General features: G+C 38.1%; 1 protein-coding gene across 4 annotated transcripts in view; it reads left to right on the forward strand.

The window, feature by feature from the left end:
* Positions 1-18,081, forward strand: part of Ipo11 (importin 11) — a 178,197-nt gene that overhangs the window by 68,010 nt on the left and 92,106 nt on the right. For all 4 annotated transcript variants that reach the window (XM_028884121.1, XM_028884135.1, XM_028884145.2 and 1 more), the window contains exons 20-21: positions 5,503-5,616; positions 12,589-12,704. In XM_028884121.1, coding sequence (XP_028739954.1) covers positions 5,503-5,616; positions 12,589-12,704 — 230 coding nt within the window. The remainder of the gene's footprint in view (positions 1-5,502; positions 5,617-12,588; positions 12,705-18,081) is intronic.

Here is an 18,081-nt window from a genome sequence, read left to right on the forward strand (position 1 = left end):
TGTGGATTTTTGAGGCAGAGACTCTTGTAGCCCAGTCTGGCCTTAGACTTGCAGTGTAGCCAAGAATAACTTTGAATATCTGATCTTCCTGCCTTCTCCTAATTGTTGGGATAACAGGTATGTGCCATGGTGCTCAGATAAAAGTTCATAAATTTTGATGGTAGTGCTAGTATTCAAATGAAACATTGTTTAATTGCAATGGCAAGTTTGAGTCACTGTTAATTATTTTGAACTGATCTTGGCTCTGGTATCTTAATGTATTATTTTTTTAGCATTTTGGGTTTTTGTTAATAAGAATTACATTATTTCATTTGGTGATGGGGTTTTTTTGTTTGTTTTTTTGGTGATGGGTTTTGAACATTGAGTTTGCTTATTTAGATGAGTAACTGAAGGTGTTTTTAAAACTGTTAAGTCTCAGCCGGGCGGTGGTGGCATACGCCTTTAATCTCAGCACTCAGGAGGCAGAGCCAGGCGAATCTCTGTGAGTTCGAGGCCAGCCTGGTCTACAAAGTGAGTTCCAGGAAAGGCGCAAAGCTATACAGAGAAACCCTGTTTCTCAAAAAAAACAAACAAACAAAAAAAAAAAACAAAAAAAACCCACCAAAAAACTGTTAAGTCTCTGACTTTGCTAGTTAGCTTGAGTAAGATCTTTAAACTTATGCCACATACAAAATGGGAATTAGAATTTTGACTTCAACCATTTACAGGATTTCATGATATAAAATTCTTACAGATATGCTTTAGAGTATTATACATTTGTAGTAAATTTTTACTAAAAAGTTGATTATAAAAGCATGATTTGTATATTTACTTGTCAAAATCTGGCTAATGAAAATTTCTTGAAAGTTTTTTTTCTTCTTGTACAAATGAATTATTTTACACGTGTCTCCTGAAAGTGCCATTGCATTTCTACTTATGCTTGTCTTCTAGGACAAAAGCTTAGGCAGTTCAGGTGGGAACGTAACAGATAGCTTGAGGTATCCACTATACATTCTTATTTTTCCAAGGTAGGAAACGGTTAAAGAAAAAGGGAGTTCTTTGATTCTTTAGCTTTTGGTAACCATTGAACAGCTCATTATTTATATCCTTGTCATACATACTCTTCAAACTACCTTTCACTGGCTGAATTTGATTTTGTCTGATTTTATGTTTTAGTGAAGTCATTATCTTTGTATCATAGGGCACAGTTACTTGAATATTAGTAATTTTATTTTTATTTGTATGGATGTTTTGAATGTATGTCTGTGCACCTTGTACATGCCTTATACTTGAGGAAACCAGAAAAAGGTGTTGGATCCCCTGGAACTGGAGTTAAAGATGGTTGTGAGCCATCATGTGAGCCCTGGGAATCAAACCAGGTCCTCTGGAAGAACAGCTCTTAACTGCTAAGGCATCTCTCCAAACCCATGAAAAAAAAAAAAGCATGATTAAATTATTTTATTCCTGATGCCCTACAAATCTATAGTTGAAATAAACATGCAATCAAGTTTTATGACAAACAGTCTTTGAGCTTCCACATATCTGAAGAAAAAAAAAATAAAGGGCTTCTGTGAAATATATTGTTGAAAACTTTATCTAAAAGATAAAATATCATTTAGGATTTGTAACAGTATTGAGTCCCAGCTCGACCTGTTCTGAAGCGAGGGGAGCTGTGGAATTGGGAAATGATAGCTATAAAGTATAGACATAGATGAAGAAAAAGAGACATGGGATAGCTTCAGGAAGATTCTGGGTTAATAGCGCAGACACCTCAGTTTTATTATCTACAGCCTTTATATACCCAAAGCAAGGGGAGCAAAAAGGTTCAAGGTACAAAGTACAGTCAAGTGTAAACACTTCCTTAGTATTCAAGACATCTGGTGACCATGCCTTATGGCAAAGCATCCTTAAATAGGCCTTGAGGTATAAGATACCTGGTAACCACGTCTTTCGCCAAAACATTCTATTACGCAGCCTTGCAGGGGAAAACAAGCTTGGACTCTCTGACCTTGAGTCAAGATGAAAACAAGCTGCAAGCTGGGGTCTCTGTGGGCCCCCACGTAACAGTTTTTAAACCTCCTGAAGACAGGGCCCTTGTTAAAACATTTGTTACACTGTTGCATATTTTATGTTACTATTTCAGAATATGCTAGCACTGTATAGTGAAGATCTCCTTTAATTTGAGACTAGCGTTCAGACTCAGCTCCACCCCACCTCCCAGACTCCCAGAAGAACACTTAACGTGAGGTGGATCCTTCAATACATCTTAAAGTGTATATTATTGACTATTCACATGATGTTATATATCAAATGAACAATCTCGAACTTAAACTTCATACGAGTTGATTAATTAATAGATGCCCCTTTTCCTTTCTCAGCCTCTGGCAATCACTATTCTCCTCTGTCACTCAATGAATTTGACTATTTTAGGTTCTTCTTAGAAGTAGAATCAGTGTTTAAAGGCTGAGTAGTATGATTAATCATTCCTGTGTATCCTTTAGGAAACCAAAGCTTGTGGATGCTAGTTACTTACATAAAATGGCTTCACATTCCTTCATGTATTTTAGGTCATATTGAGATTACTTGTAACACATAGCATGTTGTAAACAGTTGCCATACTGCACTGTTTGTGATACAATAACTAGAGTGTACCCCCCTCCCCAACACACACACACACACACACATACACATGTTGTTGGTTGTTTTGTAGCTCTTTTTTGGTGGGGCCCAACACCCAGCTCCCAAATAAATAACACACGGAGGCTTATTCTTAATTATAAATGCCTGGCCTTAGTTTGGCTTGTTGCTAGCCAGCTTTCCTTAACTTTAAATTATCCTGTCTACCTTTTTCCTCTGGGCTTTTCCAATTCTCTTACTTCTGTAAATCTTACTCTTACTCCATGGCTGGTTGTGTAGCTGGGTGGCTGGCCCCTGATGTCCTCCTCCTCTGGCTGCTAGATCTTAGATTTCTTCTCCCAGATTTCTCCTTCTGTTTATTCTCTCTTCCTGCTAGCCTTGCCTATCCCTTCTCCTGCCTTGCTAATGGCCAGTTCTTTATTAGACCATCAGGTGTTTTACACAGGCACAGTAACACAGCTTCACAGAGTTAAACAAATGCAACATAAAAAAAAGTAACACACCTTAAAATAATATTCTACAACAAACACACAATGGATAGTTTCTGTTCAAGGTTGGTTGGGACAAGGATTTATGGATACTGTACTATCTATACATGCTGTTTCTCTCTCTCTGTGTGTGTGTGTGTGTGTGTGTGTGTGTGTGTATCCTTTTTAAAAGAAACTCAATTGCCAATGTGCTAATAATCTCTTGGTGATCTTTATCTCAGTTCTTTTTGAGAAGTGCCTTGACATGAGATGGCCGAAACATTTGATGGTTGCAGTTCTGAATGTTTGAGGAAACTTCATACTGTTTTTCATTAATGAAAGTACCATTTTGTACCTGACAAGAATGTGCAAAGGTTTCTCCTCCACATGCTCACTACTTACTGTTTTAAAAATACTCTTGCTGACAAGTATGAGGTGGTACCTTACTGTGCTTTTGACTTTATTTATGTGATGACTCTAATACCTTCTTGGATTTGTTTCAAAAAAGTGATTATAATTGGCCTACTTCAAAATTCATGTTATAATCCTTTTTAGAATCATGTATAGAGTTTTTTCCTTAATCTGATTTCACTGAAAAATCTGAAGATTTTAAAAAGTTTGCAAAGACAGGTCAACATTCACCTGACTTCATTATCTACCAATGTTTTATTCCATGTTGTAGTTGTAGTTTTCTCTCCGGGTCCTGCTGAGCCCCAGCAGTCCGACAGCCCACTTACAAAATAAACACACAGATGCTTATATTATTTACAAACTATATGACCATGGCAGGCTTCTTGCTAACTGTTCTTATTTCTTCAATTAACCCATTTCTATGTTGATTGTTTACTATAATGCTATAATTCAAGTTTTGAACATAAGGATAAATGAGTAAATATGAGAAAATAAGGCAAGATGTGAGTCTTTTTAATATTCAGTTTACTGCACTTAAGTATTTTGGGGCAAACATCTAACTCTTATTACCACTGTTACCAACAGGAAGGGTTAATAGTTCTGTAGCTTTGCTACTCTTTGGGAGTTTGGTATTGTATCAGCAGAATTAAAAAAACATTTGTGGGAGCAGTATTGTATTTAAACACATGAGGTAGAACTTGATAATGTTGAAGGTCTGGTGGTCTAATATTTTATTTCATCACCAAGGATGCTCTGCCTATAGAATTTCAATTATTATCCTAAACTTGGGGCTGGTTTTCATGTCTCTGTGTGTGTATCTGCCCATCTGTCCGTCTGTCTATATGCCCTCCCATCCATCCATCCATCCATCCATCCATCCATCCATCCATCCATCCATCCATCCATCCATCCATCCATCCAGGTGTTCAGTAAATTCACTACTGGACCAGTGAGGTAGCTAAGTGGGTAGAGGAACTTCCTGTGCAAGCCGTCATGATGAACTGAGCTTGATCCCTGGAGCCCACATAAAGGTGGAAAGAGAGAACTGACCCCACAGAGTTGACCTGTGATGTCCACATCTGTACTACTGAGTCCCTCCTAACCCTGTGCCAATAATGAACAAACAAATGCCCTTTGAGGCTGTGCTTTAATCTGTATTTCAGGGTATATTTTAAAAAACAGACTAACTTAATCCATACTTACTAGGCATAACAATTTTATTGTGTCTGTGTATTTATGTGTTTGTGTGTGTGCAAGTGCATAGGTGTGTGAGTGAAGGCCAGAGGACAACTTTCAGTTTTTGTTCCTCGGGAGCCATCTACGTTTTTCTTAAGATAGGGTCTCTGAGTTGTCCAGGCTTGCCAGTTAGGCTAGTGTGGCCAGCCAGCAAGACCCCAAGGATCTCATCACCACCATCTTTTCAAAGTTGGAATCACAAACATGCGCCCAGCTCTTTTCTGTGGGTCCTGTGGATTGGATTCAAATCCTTATCCTTTCACAGCAAACCCTCTTCTAACCGAGCCTTTTCCCTGGCCCAGTTTCACCTTTTGGAAGGGTTCTACCAGACCTCTTGTGTACTACCCTCTCATTATTACCCTTGCCAGTTTTCTTTGTGAGGCTTGTATTCATCCTTTCTAGTGCCTTGTTCTCAGAGAGATGGCATCAGAAAACTGTAGACTCATTGGATAAATGCTGACTCATTAAAATACAATGTAGTTTAGATGTGTTTTATTAAAAGTCAGGATGTAACACTATTTTTATTAACCTCTAAATATAATGTTTCATATCATGAATTTTTTATTCAGTCAGTATCTTTGATGCTTACGTAAAATTATTTTAAAATGTTTTCCAAAGAACCCTGTGTTTCTATGTAATGTCTGATTTATCTTTAATTCAGTAAATTAAGTAATTTATTGCCTAACACTTCATCGTGTTTGTCAGGTGTCTCACAGTTATCGCCTTTCTTACTAAACGGTCCTGTTGTTTCCCTTTTTCTGTCTTCTGGTAGATACGACCGTATGTCGGCTGCTTGGTACAGTATTTGCCTCTGCTTTGGAAGCAGAGTGAAGAGCACAACATGCTGCGATGCGCTATTCTGACCACACTCATCCATCTTGTTCAGGTGCGTTAGCTCTTCTGTTTCTTAGTTGTTCTCTTTGTTGTTTGTTTGTTTGTAACTTTCTCACTGTTTTCGTGTGATTTATGTTACTGCTCAGGAAAATCTTCACATTAGATTTAGGCTTTTAAAATGTGTAATCTATATACTTTCAAAAATAACTACTTATTTAGCATATTTTTGAGGATATTTCAAAAGCATTTTCTACTTTAAGAAGACATTTCTTCTGTTAATATTTCCCAGTGATGTTAGACCCGTGACTTGTGCACCCACATACCGTTTTTCTGGTGTTCAGAACGTATCAGCATGAACTTGCTCTGACCTTTTACTTTTTTCCCTGGGTTTAAAGTAAATACTTCCCATTTCATAACCCAAGAATTCAGGAAATCAGGTTAACTGCATTTGAGGAAAGGAATGATTTTGACTTTAGATGTTTCTGACTTTTAAAGTGTTGTGATGTGTAGCAGGTAGAGAGGAACCTGAAAGTTCATGGAGAGAGATGTGGTTCTCATTTGAATTTTTTTTTAAAGATTTAATTTATTTATTTATTATATGTATGCCTGCAGACCAGAAGAGGGCGCCAGTTCTCATTACAGATGGTTGTGAGCCACCATGTGGTTGCTGGGAATTGAACTCAGTACCTCTGGAAGAGCAGCCAGATGCTCTTAACCGCTGAGCCATCTCTCCAGCCCCCATTTGAATTATTAAAAGTAAATTTGAGACATTTTCCATTCAGATATCCTTCTACATTAAGAATTACAGCAATTCTCAATCTAAAAGTTGCTAATAGTAGTTTAAAAAATCCTAAGATGCCTTGATGTTTGGGTTGAGCATATGCTTTCTATAAATGCTTATAGATGAGTTTTGTCGTTACATATTCTCAAGTTTTATAGATGATTAGTGATAGAAACTTTTTAACTGTATTTTTGCCCCTTTAAATTTCATGAATAAACTATATATATGCATGTTACTAAGAGCTAGGAAGATTGTACCCTTGAACTATGAGCCCAGAAAACACTTTTCCTTTGAGTTGTTTTTGTCAAAATATTTCATTACAGTAGCAGGAAAATAACTAAGACAAAGGACAGATAAGGTAGCTGGGGAGATAAGGTAGAAAAAAGAAAGTTACCAGTGACATAATGATATGTGCCTTCAGTAAGTAGCCTCTGCGTTTTATTTGATTTAAGCATTTTAACCTTCTTGATGTCCTTATAGGAAATGAAGCTTTAATCTTTTTTGTGCCTTTCCTGGAACTTGCTTTGGAGACCAGGCTGGCCTCGAACTCACAGAGATCCGCCTGCCTCTGCCTCCAGAGTGCTGGGATTAAAGGCGTGCACCACCACCGCCCAGCACAGGAGGAGATAACTCTTAAAATGGTTCATGTAAAGCAGGCCTGCCTGGATTATCTCCTCCCACCCACCCCTTTTTTTGTTTTTTTTTTTTTTTTTTTTTTGAGACAGGGTTTCTCTGTGTAGCTTTTGAGTCTTTCCTAGAACTCACTCTGTAGCCCAGGCTGGCCTTGAACTTACAGAGATCCACCTGTCTCTGCCTCCGGAGTGCTGGGAATAAAGGTGTGTGCCACCACCGCCAGCTTTATCTCCTACTCTTAAATTCTCTTATGTTGGGAATTTAGCTACATTTATAGTCTCTTTAGAGTATTATCTAGAGTATTGTTTGTAACAGGAATGTTCGAACATGTTGCTGAGTTTTCCTGCCACAGTCAGGACAATCTGTCCCCCCAGTCCCACCCTCACCCACCAAGAACACAGACACTTAATGCTACAACTGTATCGTGAGTTTGCTACTTTCTTATAGCTATTAATCCATTTCTATATCTATCTTGCACGTGCTGTGTTACGATTTCAATGCTGCTGTCATGCCAGCTGCAGTTCTTTGCTTCGCTTCTGCTTCCACATTCTCCTCTCCTTCTCCCCTATTCTGCTGACTGCAATCAGGTTTTATTTATTGACAATCAGAGCATTGAATACAGACGTCCACAGCAGAACAAAGAGTCTGAGGTGATCATTTTAGAATTTTTATACTCCACATAGTTTTCTACATAATCACACCTGTATTTTGATATCCAACCCTCCCTTAGGACACATCATGTATTTCTATTGTTTTGAAGAAATATGGACTGTTGTGCTGTGTTTTAAGTCTCGACTCTTTACTTTGTGCTTATGAATAGGTGTTTTAGCTGGCTCTATTTTAACTAGCTACAGAAGAATGCTCTATAAACAGCTGCTGCTACCGTCTGTTCCCCCCCTTTGCGGGGCAGTAGCATTGTGCAACACTGTTCTTCCTAGTGATCCAGGCAGTTGTTAGACGGTTCATATCGGAAGGTCATTTGGGGTTTGAAATAACTGTCTTGTTGATCGCCTTTCCCCTTATTTGTTTCTCTTTGCTGTTGAGGGGATGGATACTCGAAACTCAGTCTCTGAATTTCTTACCTTTTCTTTCTCTGTCTGTCTGGTTTTTGTCTTTGTGCTTTTATCCCACTTTTAAGAGATTTTCTCAACTTTATTTTCAAATCTGTAATTGAGCTTTCTTGCTGTCTCAAATGTTTATATCTGAGGTACTTCCCCCCCTTGAACTTTAATGATGTATTTTATGTGTGTGGGTGTTTTGTCTGCATGGATCTGTGTACCACAGACATGCCTGGTGTCCCCTGTAACTGAGTTCCAGCAGTTGGAAACTACCATGTGGGTACTGGGGATTAAAACAGGTCCTCTAGAAGAGCAGCCAGTGCTCTGAACTGCTGAGCCATCTCTCCATTCTCTGGGTTCTTTTTTTAAATATTAGTGAATAATCCTTTTGTTATTTCAGTTTGTCTTTGTTTTGTGACTTTATAGAGTTTTGTTGTTATTGATTTTATATGATAAGTTTTTTCCAGGCTCTTAACTCTGATTTGTTTCCTTCAAGATACTGTTTTCTAGTTGTTTTCTTGTTTTATTTCCTGATAGCTGCCTTCTTTGTGTCTATCAACTCTTGGCTGTTTTCTTAAGTATTTACATTGTGTTATAAACATTGAGTATACACAAAGCGCAGTCCATCTGTAAGCACTTCCAACTTAAAGGAGTCTTCGTGTTGTTTCTGCATGTAGAGGAGTGGGCACTGCACAGCTGAGTGGAGAGTGTGTTTAGGGAACTTGCTGGCTTGTAACTTTCTCCTGATGATTTACCTAGTTTTAAAAGGAATAACTTCCATTATGATGCCATTCCTATTGAAGGGCCCTTCAGTTTCCTACTGTTTTGGGTTAATATATTACTCTTGTAAATTAAACACCTACTTTTGACTACCTACTGGTTTCCTGTCCTGGGAGCATCTGTTCGTTTTCACCAGAAAATAAGTAGCCAGTTGGTGCTTGCTTAGAGAACAGTTGTTTGTCTGCTTATGTGTGTGGATGAGTTCTTTGCATCACCCACCTACTTTTCTTCCTTTCTTCCTTCTATTTCTTGTTTTACCTTAAGTGCTTTTATGAGCATATATAATATTAGATTTCATTATGTAATTTTTTCAAACAAAACAAGTTTTTGTTAATTCTATTTTTAAACTTCCAGAAATTATCTTATTAGCATACTTTCCTTCACTTTTTAGACCCTAAACTTGTACATGCTTCTGAAAACGCCTGGAACCACCAATTACTAAGTCATGCGAGGGAGTAGGGGATTGGGTTAGCTGTGTAGATCAGGCTGCATTCTGCCTATTTGCATAGTTTGTTTTATTTAAAAGTGCAAGTGTGTGTGTGTGTGTGTGTGTGTGTGTGTGTGTGTGTGTGTGTGTGTTACAACATGCATGTAGAGACGAGAGGAATCAGTTTTCCTGTACCATGTGGATCCTTGGAGCAGCTTGGTTTTTAGGCCTGGTGGCAAACATCTTTACCCAGTGAGCCATCTTGTTGGCCCCTTTTCTGTGTAAGTTGAGCTTTGGTTTCTAGTGTTGCTAAGTCAGTTACTGCTTAACTTCTTACTTTCAGACTGGATCACTTTTATCTCTTCTAATATTCTCTTTGTGTTTGTGGTTATAGATCTTTTAAAAGTATTAAACATGTTTGTCCAGTGTATGAATCAGTCAGCTTTATGCAGATGTCAACATAGTAATTTTTTTTTTTTTTTTTTTTTTTGGTTTGTTGAGACAGAGTTTCTCTGTGTACCTTTGCACCTTTCCTGGAACTCACTCTGTAGCCTAGGCTAGCCTCAAACTCATATAGATCCGCTTGTCTCTGCCTCCCGAGTCCTGGGATCAAAGGCATGCGCCATCACCGCCCGGCTCAACATAGTAATTTCTTTTTTTTTAAAAGATTTATGTATGTATGTATGTATGTATGTATGTATGTATTTATTTATTTATTTATTATGTATACAGCATATGTGACTGCAGGCCAGAAGAGGGCACCAGATCTCATTACAGATGGTTGTGAGTTGCTGGGAATTGAACTCAGGACCTCTGGAAGAGTAGTCAGTGCTCTTAACCACTGAGCCATCTTTCCAGCCCCCTCAACATAGTAATTTCTAATGTTCCATAATTAATGTAGTTTGGACAATGAACTTTAGAACTTGTGTATGGGGATTGATCAAGAAGGCTAAAAGCACAATGTTGAGAGGATCATTTTTTTTAAAAAACAAACAAACAAAAAACAAAACCCAGAGCAGTACTGGGAATACTGGTTTAGAATTGAAGTAATACCAGGTCAAGGTTAAGAAAATCTATTAACAATGAAAATGATGATCAGGGCTGGAATTAAGTCAATAGCATGAAGAGAAACAATTTGGAAAACATTAGAGAGATGGAAATTGTGGCTTGTGCAGATGCAGAATGAGCACAAGGAGGAACCAGAAGGGGTTGTGATGTATTTTATTATAGGTGTCATTTGAGAAAGAAAATGTATGAAAACTAACTTTTTCTTTTTAATACAATGGGTTGCTTTGACACTGGTGGTCAGGATGCCTTCTAGACCATTATATCCTGTAGCCATTTGAGTATCTGAACTTCAGAAATGGATTTGGAGGAAATAGATTTCTACATAGTGTGCTCAATTGGCTGATTATCAGTCGGGTGCTCCATTCATATTCATTGTCTTCTCCTTTTCTCTCTCCTCCTCCATACAGGGTTTCATGTAGTCTAGGATGACCTTGAACTCACCTAGGATGACCTTGTACTCCTGATCCTCCTGCTTCTGCCTCTCAAGTGCTAGTATTATAGACACATATCACCATACCTTTCTGTCTTCTTAAATTGGAAATAAAAAAGTTTCATAGGAAATTGCAAAGATACATTATTTATAATAATTTTAGAATATGATTCTCCCCTCTTTATCACTTCCAGTAGCTTACTTAATAACCCACAAGTTTTGCTTATGAACTTTCATAGAAACATAGTAACTATCAGGCCAGCTGGGCTATATAATAAGGCTCAGTCTCCTGAAACAAAATCAAGACCAGACGGGACCAGGAGTGAAGAGGGGGCAGGGGAAGAATGGATGTGTATGTGGTTTGTGGCATTTGAATTTCCTATAGGTTGTATTGACATTTAAAAGATTTCCCAAGTATGGTATTTGATATTTCCTCTCTGGGTTTTTTATGGCTTAGAGATTGATTTTTTTTCTCCCTCAAAAGTTCTTTTTGTTTGCTTTAAAGTATTTCCACTGTGAGATAATCACTCTTGTCTTAGGAGAGCAGCAGGCAAACTAGAATTTTAGATTAAACTCTTTTTTCTTCCATCTTTGTGTTCTAGATGTTTTACCCATATAATAAAAATTCTCCGTGAAAGACAATAGATGCATTCAGAAAACATACAAAAAAATCTCTTTGCCCTTTTCCTCAGTATCCTTTTCTTTTTCTCATGTCTAATGGTTCTGACAGTTCTGTCAGTTTTCTCTTGGAGATATTTTTATGTATCTCCTAAATATACAGAATCATAGGTACCTTTGCTGAGGAATTGTTATATAAATTTCTGTCTCTTTAAGTCCAATTTGTAATTTTGAAATTTCTCTGCATTTTTTGCCACATGTTTTTTCTTACCTGCTTAGTATTATAAATATGGATGTACCGTGATCGCAATGAACAATTTAGGCTGGGTTCATTTCATATTCGTTATTAAGCTGAAAGTGTTTATATAGTTTATATAGTTTAAAATAGCAATGTTACTACTTTTTCTATAGTCATAGCATGAGGAAAACAAATATTTCTTACATGTGTTGAGCATTCCTAATCTAAAATTCAAAATACTCCAAAACAGTAAACTTCGGCACTGATTTGATACCACAATTAAAGAATTCCCAATTGGCTTACCAAACAATATAGATACACTAGAGCACTGTATTAAATTACTTTCGGGCTATATGTATAAGATGTGTATGAATTATAAATGAATTTTATATGAATTATAAATGAATTTTATATTTAGATTTGGGTTCCATTCCCAAGGCATTTTATTATATATTTCTAAATATTCTAGAAAATGAAATCCAAAATCTTTTTTGTTGTTGTTGTTTTTTGGTTTTGGTTTTGTTTTTCGAGACAGGGTTTCTCTGTGTAGTTTTGGTGCCTGTCCTGGATCTCACTCTGTAGACCAGACTCTGGCCTCGAACTCACAGAGATCCGCCTGGCTCTGCTTCCCGAGTGCTGGGATTAAAGGCAAGAGCTACTGTCGCCAACAAAATCCAAAATCTTAATCTCTTTTTTTCTAAGCATTTCAGATAAGGAAGGCTATATCTGTATGTGGAATTTCTTAAAAGGCACAGATACATATAGTCTTGATTCAAATATATGTCATATTGCCATTTTGATAGGATGATAATATTTCGACTTTTTAACTTTTTAATAATAAATAGAACTTTGTTGCTAGTACTTATTATAAGGACTGTCCTAAAAGAGTCTTATTTATCTTATATAAATTATTTTCTGAGGCAGGTAATTGATTGGTGGTGGGAGGGATCTTAGAATGTCTTATTATAAGTTGTATTTATACTTCCCCTAGGGACTAGGAGCAGAAAGCAAGAACCTGTACCCTTTCCTGCTCCCAGTTATCCAGCTGAGTACAGATGTTTCCCAGCCTCCTCATGTCTATCTTCTGGAAGATGGTCTAGAACTATGGTAAGAGGAATAACTCGATACTGTGGATTACTCTACTGCTGCCTTCTCTACTTGTGTTCCAGTAGAGTAGAGGTCATGTAACAAGGCTTTGAATACTCAGCATTTAATAATAAGTACAAGAAGTTGTTATTCTCCAACTGTTTTCTTTTTTCCAGCTATTGCTCAGTGTAGGCTCTGATACAGTTAAAGCGAAATATCTCTGCTGTTGAGAGCACTGGTATGGTTCCCAACACCCACATGGTAGTTCACAACAATCTGTAACTCCAGTTCCCAGGGATCTGACACCCTTTTCTGTCATTCACAGCCACTGCATGCATTTGGTGCATAGCCAAAAATGCAGGCATAACACTTACATAAAAAGCAAACAAACAAACAAATATTTTAAAAGAGAGAAATTTTAACAGAGACCATGCTTCATTTCATATTTGGAATTTGACCTGTAAGCTAGGCATCTTGGTAACTTTCAGAAACAAAAATTGATCTTAAAATTTTGAGTCTTTGAAATAAGATGTCTTGGGGACATTGAGTTGTTTTCAACCTCTTGTCCGCCTTGCCAGTGGGTGCCCAGATGCTGGAGCTCAGCTCCACACACTGCTGTGAACATTTGCTCTTTGCCCTTCTGCCCAACTTCTCCCTTTTTTCTTTACTTGGTTTTGCTTAGAAATTAAGCACTTTCATTTGGGTTAGGGTTAGCTCACTGGTAGCATGATTCTCTCCAATTTGCAAGGCCCTGAGAGCAATCCTCTTATATAAACAGCAGTATAAAGATACAAAAATGAAATTCCAGAGCTTTGATTCTCAGAAATTGTTTTTGGTGCAAATTATTAAATTGTAAATAAATGCTCTGTATCAGAATATTGGATTAATGGCATTAAATGTAACTGGGTAGACTTTTACTGGTTGGAATGTACTCTTGATTGTCTTCTAGATTATTATTTGAGCAGTTTCTAGAGCAGTGGTTCTCAACCTTCCTAATGATGTTACCTTTTATGGTATGAACCCTAAACATTAAATTATTTTCATTGTTGCTTCATAACTAATTTTGCTACTGTTCTGAATTGTAATATAAATATTTGTGTTTTCCAGTGGTCTTAGGTGACCCCCTATGAAAGGGTCATTTGACCCCCAGGAGTCACAACCCACAGGTTGAGACCTGATGATCTAGATAGTGGTTCTGAATCAGAAGGTTGTTGAAATCTGTAATTCATGGGTTTGTATCTGTATAAGGGTGGGTTGCTCCGGGTCGGACCTTGCAGAGTTTTTGGCACAGGGCAGATATTTTTGTGTCACATGTTGCAGATGTGCTGCAGCTGCTCCACGCCATTTCAGTGTCAGAGCAGTCAGCCAGGACGGAATCAGTAGACAAACATCATTGTAGAAAATAGAATGTGGCTGGAATTTTCCCCACGACCTGTGAGGCCTGCCAATACCTGCTTCAGATTATAATTATAAATTAAAATATTAATCTTTGTTTATGAACTTACAGGTTGTGGATGCCATCACATATTAGGAAAACTTAAAATAGTCTAAGTTTATAGCTTCAGAATTCTGGTTTTGTAGACAGTTTTGTTTCTGGTACTGAGGATTGAACCGAGGGCCTTGGACCTGCTAGATTAAGATTTCTACCACTGAGATGTACCTGCAACTTTCTTCGGCTTTTACTTTTTTGCTTTTGAGTTAAGGTTTCACTCTAGGAAAGTCTGCCTAGCTCAAGGTGGCCTTGAACTTGAAGTCCTCTTGTCTTAGTACCTGAGTACTTATAGTACCTCTTGCCTTAGTATCCGAGTACTTGCAGCCCTCTTGCCTTAGTGCCTGAGTACTTGCCGGTCCTCTTGCTTTAGTTCTCTTCTGAATATCTGAGATTACAGCTTTCACCACCAAGCTTGGCTCAGTATTACATACTTAACACTTTTGTTAAGTATGTATGAGTTTTCGATGGGCAAGTTTTCAGTGGATTTTATAAACAATAATAAAATTGTGTGTTCTTTTAATGACATTTTTCCTTGTCTCAAGTTATTTGTAAAAAAAAAAAATTACGGTAATTATTTTCTGGAGATACTGTCTATGAAGTTGGCCTCTAATCACAGCAATTCTCTTTACCTCCTCAAGTGCTAGAATTAAAGGCATGAACCCCTGTGTCCATGTTTTTCGAGACAAGGTTTCTCTGTGTAGTGCCTGTTGTAGATCTCGCTCTGTATACCAGGCTGGCCTCAAACTCACTGAGATCCACCTGGCTCTGCCTCCCAAGTGCTGGGATTAAAGGCGTGCACCACCACTGCCCAGCTCCAAGTTTTAGTTTTTTTTTTTTAAATGTATTAGTTGTTAAGTTTTTCTGGGTAAAGAACAAGCAGAAATTTTTTCATATACACTTTTCTTAATGGGCTTACACTCGCATTTGGAATCAGATACAAATGTCATTCCAAGTCCTACCACATTCAAGCATTCAAGTTTGATTGACATACATCCATATCTGTTAGTCTTGGTTTTTTTTTATCTGTAATGTTGGAGAAATAATTTCTACCTTCTAGGATGGTTATGAGGGCTTAGCATTCATATGTAGCATTTAAAGCCTGTGAATACAAGATTACCTAGGATGTGAGTTTGTCCTTGTGGAATTGGGGTGGTAGCAACAGAATTAGAATCAGTAGATGGGAGAATGAATGTAGGGAATCAGGTGCAGGCTGTGAGTGTTGACAACTTTTGGGAGGCTTTACACTGTTCAGAGCCACATGGAAAATAATCTGGAACGGGGAATGCAAGGTCTAGAATGAGGGAAGCTGCTTGCTTTGGGAGTGGAATAATTGAAGGAGGCAGGAATGGTGGGCATCAGATCGTAAGTGAAACGATTGCAATTTGACAGCAGCAGGTGTACTTCATTTTGACTGGCAAGTGAAATGTGGATTTCCAAATTTTATAGTGTGTTCCATTTGATGCCTTGTATTTTCTCAGTAAAATATGCAGCATGGTCATCTAGCAGTTATGGCCTAAAATAAGAGCTTGGTAAGATACAAGAAGACTGGGAAGATGAAATCACAAAATCCCAATTCTTAAACAAGAATAGAAACATATATAGAGTATTTTCTTACAAAAATAACCTTAGCTTTGTATCAGTATACAAAAGTCCATAGCAATGTAAAATATTTGAGATTAATAGTTATATTTTAGTTTAAAGTGAATTTAATAATCTACACTTTTATCCTATCATTCCTGTATCTTTTTTTCTTTTCAGAAAGAGATCCCTGAATCTAACCTCCCTTGCTTAGTTTCCTCCCTTTCTATGACCAATAACAACTTGTAACCATCCCTCCTAAATGATGATAAATATCCATAATCCACCAAATGACCAAAAACCACCCACCCCACCTCTTTGGAATGTGGATGTTGTGTTCTTAAAATTACTTTTTGCTGTTTAGGGGAAGACAACATCTGTAGGGACCCTTAGAAAATTGAGATAGTGGTCACGTGCTAGGAGAACTCGCTGTAACGTTTGTCAGTCTCTGTGCAATGGGAACGTGCAGGGCTTATCTGAAGTCCTGGCTCGAGTAGTGCGTGAGGCTGGACCATCTCAGCTGTCAGATCTGAAGCTGTTCTGATTGCACAGTTTTTAGGAAACTCTTAACAGAGGCATTCTGAAAGGCTGGATCACCTGGACAACTTGTCTTTATTGGTGTCTGATCCTATTGTTCTGAAAACACACAAACTTAAAGATAGCAAATTCATATGTATTAACACAAGTATGGAATGTGTAGCGTGCACAAGTCAGTTAAAGATGATCTTTTGTTTTATGTTAGAGCAGGTAAAAGGCAGCTGTTAACTTTGTAAGTCAGTTTGGACTATGTAACCAAACCTCTATCCATGCCATATGAAAGGATGGCATGTAAGAATAAGTCATGAGGACTTTGTAGCCAACAAGATTTATCTCATCCAGTCTCAGAGCTGTTCCCATAGTAGAGAGATGAGCATATATGTCACCTGTCCTGTAGTCTTTCTTGGTTTCTTTTTTTATGCTTCCAAGACTTTCAGGAGGTTTTCACCAATCAAATCTGATCTTATTTAATTTTGATGAGAAACATAACTTTTTGTTTCCTGTGGAAACAAAGATATAACCTCTCCTCCAACACACCATATTTTCTGACAACCATCTTGAAGTTAAGACATTCTTTTTTTTTTTTTTGGTTTTTTGAGACAGGGTTTCTCTGTGTAGCTTTGCGCCTTTTCCGGAACTCACTTGGTAGCCCAGGCTGGCCTCGAACTCACAGAGATCCGCCTGCCTCTGCCTCCCGAGTGCTGGGATTAAAGGCGTGCGCCACCACCGCCCGGCCCAAGACATTCTTAAAATACATAGGTTGGTTTAATTTAGCAGTTTCCATGATCCAGTGCCTCTCAGCAGCTATTCTTCTTTGTACATTAGCATTTAAAAAATTCAAAGTCAGCAAAACACTATATAGGATCCAGACATAATGTATTTTCTATCTTTGCATTGCCTTACTCTCTGTTTAAAGACTGTATTATTTTTATACTACTTATGTTTTTTTCTATCACCGTTTGTACCCATTTTTACTGTATCTTTTTAAAGGTTTTTTTCTCAGTCTGGACCACTTTACTGCATACCTACAGTGTTCTCTGACTGCAAGACAAACCTTAAAAGACCACAAGGCTCTGGTGACTGGTTCTGCGTTCTGCCTCCCCGGCCCCCGCCCCCCCCCCCCCCCCCCCGTTCCCTGAGAGTGTCGCCTCCTGCTGGCACACTTACTGCCCCCGGCTCTAGGAAACTGCTGTGACCTTGATGTGGTAGGCATTTTCACCTAGCACACTGGCTGCTCAAGTAAAGAGCTGTGCCTCTGTGTGCCGGGCCTACTGAGAGACCGCGTTTTCAGGCCCTGTGTGAGTATTTGAGCCCCTCGTTGGACACCATATGTAGTATGGGCCACCAGATCACAAATAGTGACATAGAAACTTCTTAGTAATTATGAAAGTTCAGCCTATAGCTTAGGCTTATTCCTATCTAGCTCTTATAGCTTAAATTAAATCATATCAATCTACATTCTATCATGTGGTGTTACCTTTCTTCCATCTTGTACCTTCTGTTTCCTCTCTGTGTCTCCTGCCTTCTCCCAGGTTCCTAGGTTCATTTCCTCTTTCTCTCTCTGCCTGGAAGTCCAGTCTATACTACCTGTCTAGCTATTGACCATTAAACTTTTTATTAAACTAGTCACAGCAGTGTATCTTCACACAGTGTACAAATATCCCACAACATTAATGACCACTTGTAACATGAATCTTATTAATAAAAACAAACCCAGCATTCACGTTGGGGTGAACGCTGAAAGATCAGAGAAACAGAACAAGCCACATCCAACCTCACCTTGCCAGTTCC

Source organism: Peromyscus leucopus, chromosome 11 (genome assembly GCF_004664715.2).
Source record: "Peromyscus leucopus breed LL Stock chromosome 11, UCI_PerLeu_2.1, whole genome shotgun sequence".
NCBI classification, from domain to species: domain Eukaryota; kingdom Metazoa; phylum Chordata; class Mammalia; order Rodentia; family Cricetidae; genus Peromyscus; species Peromyscus leucopus.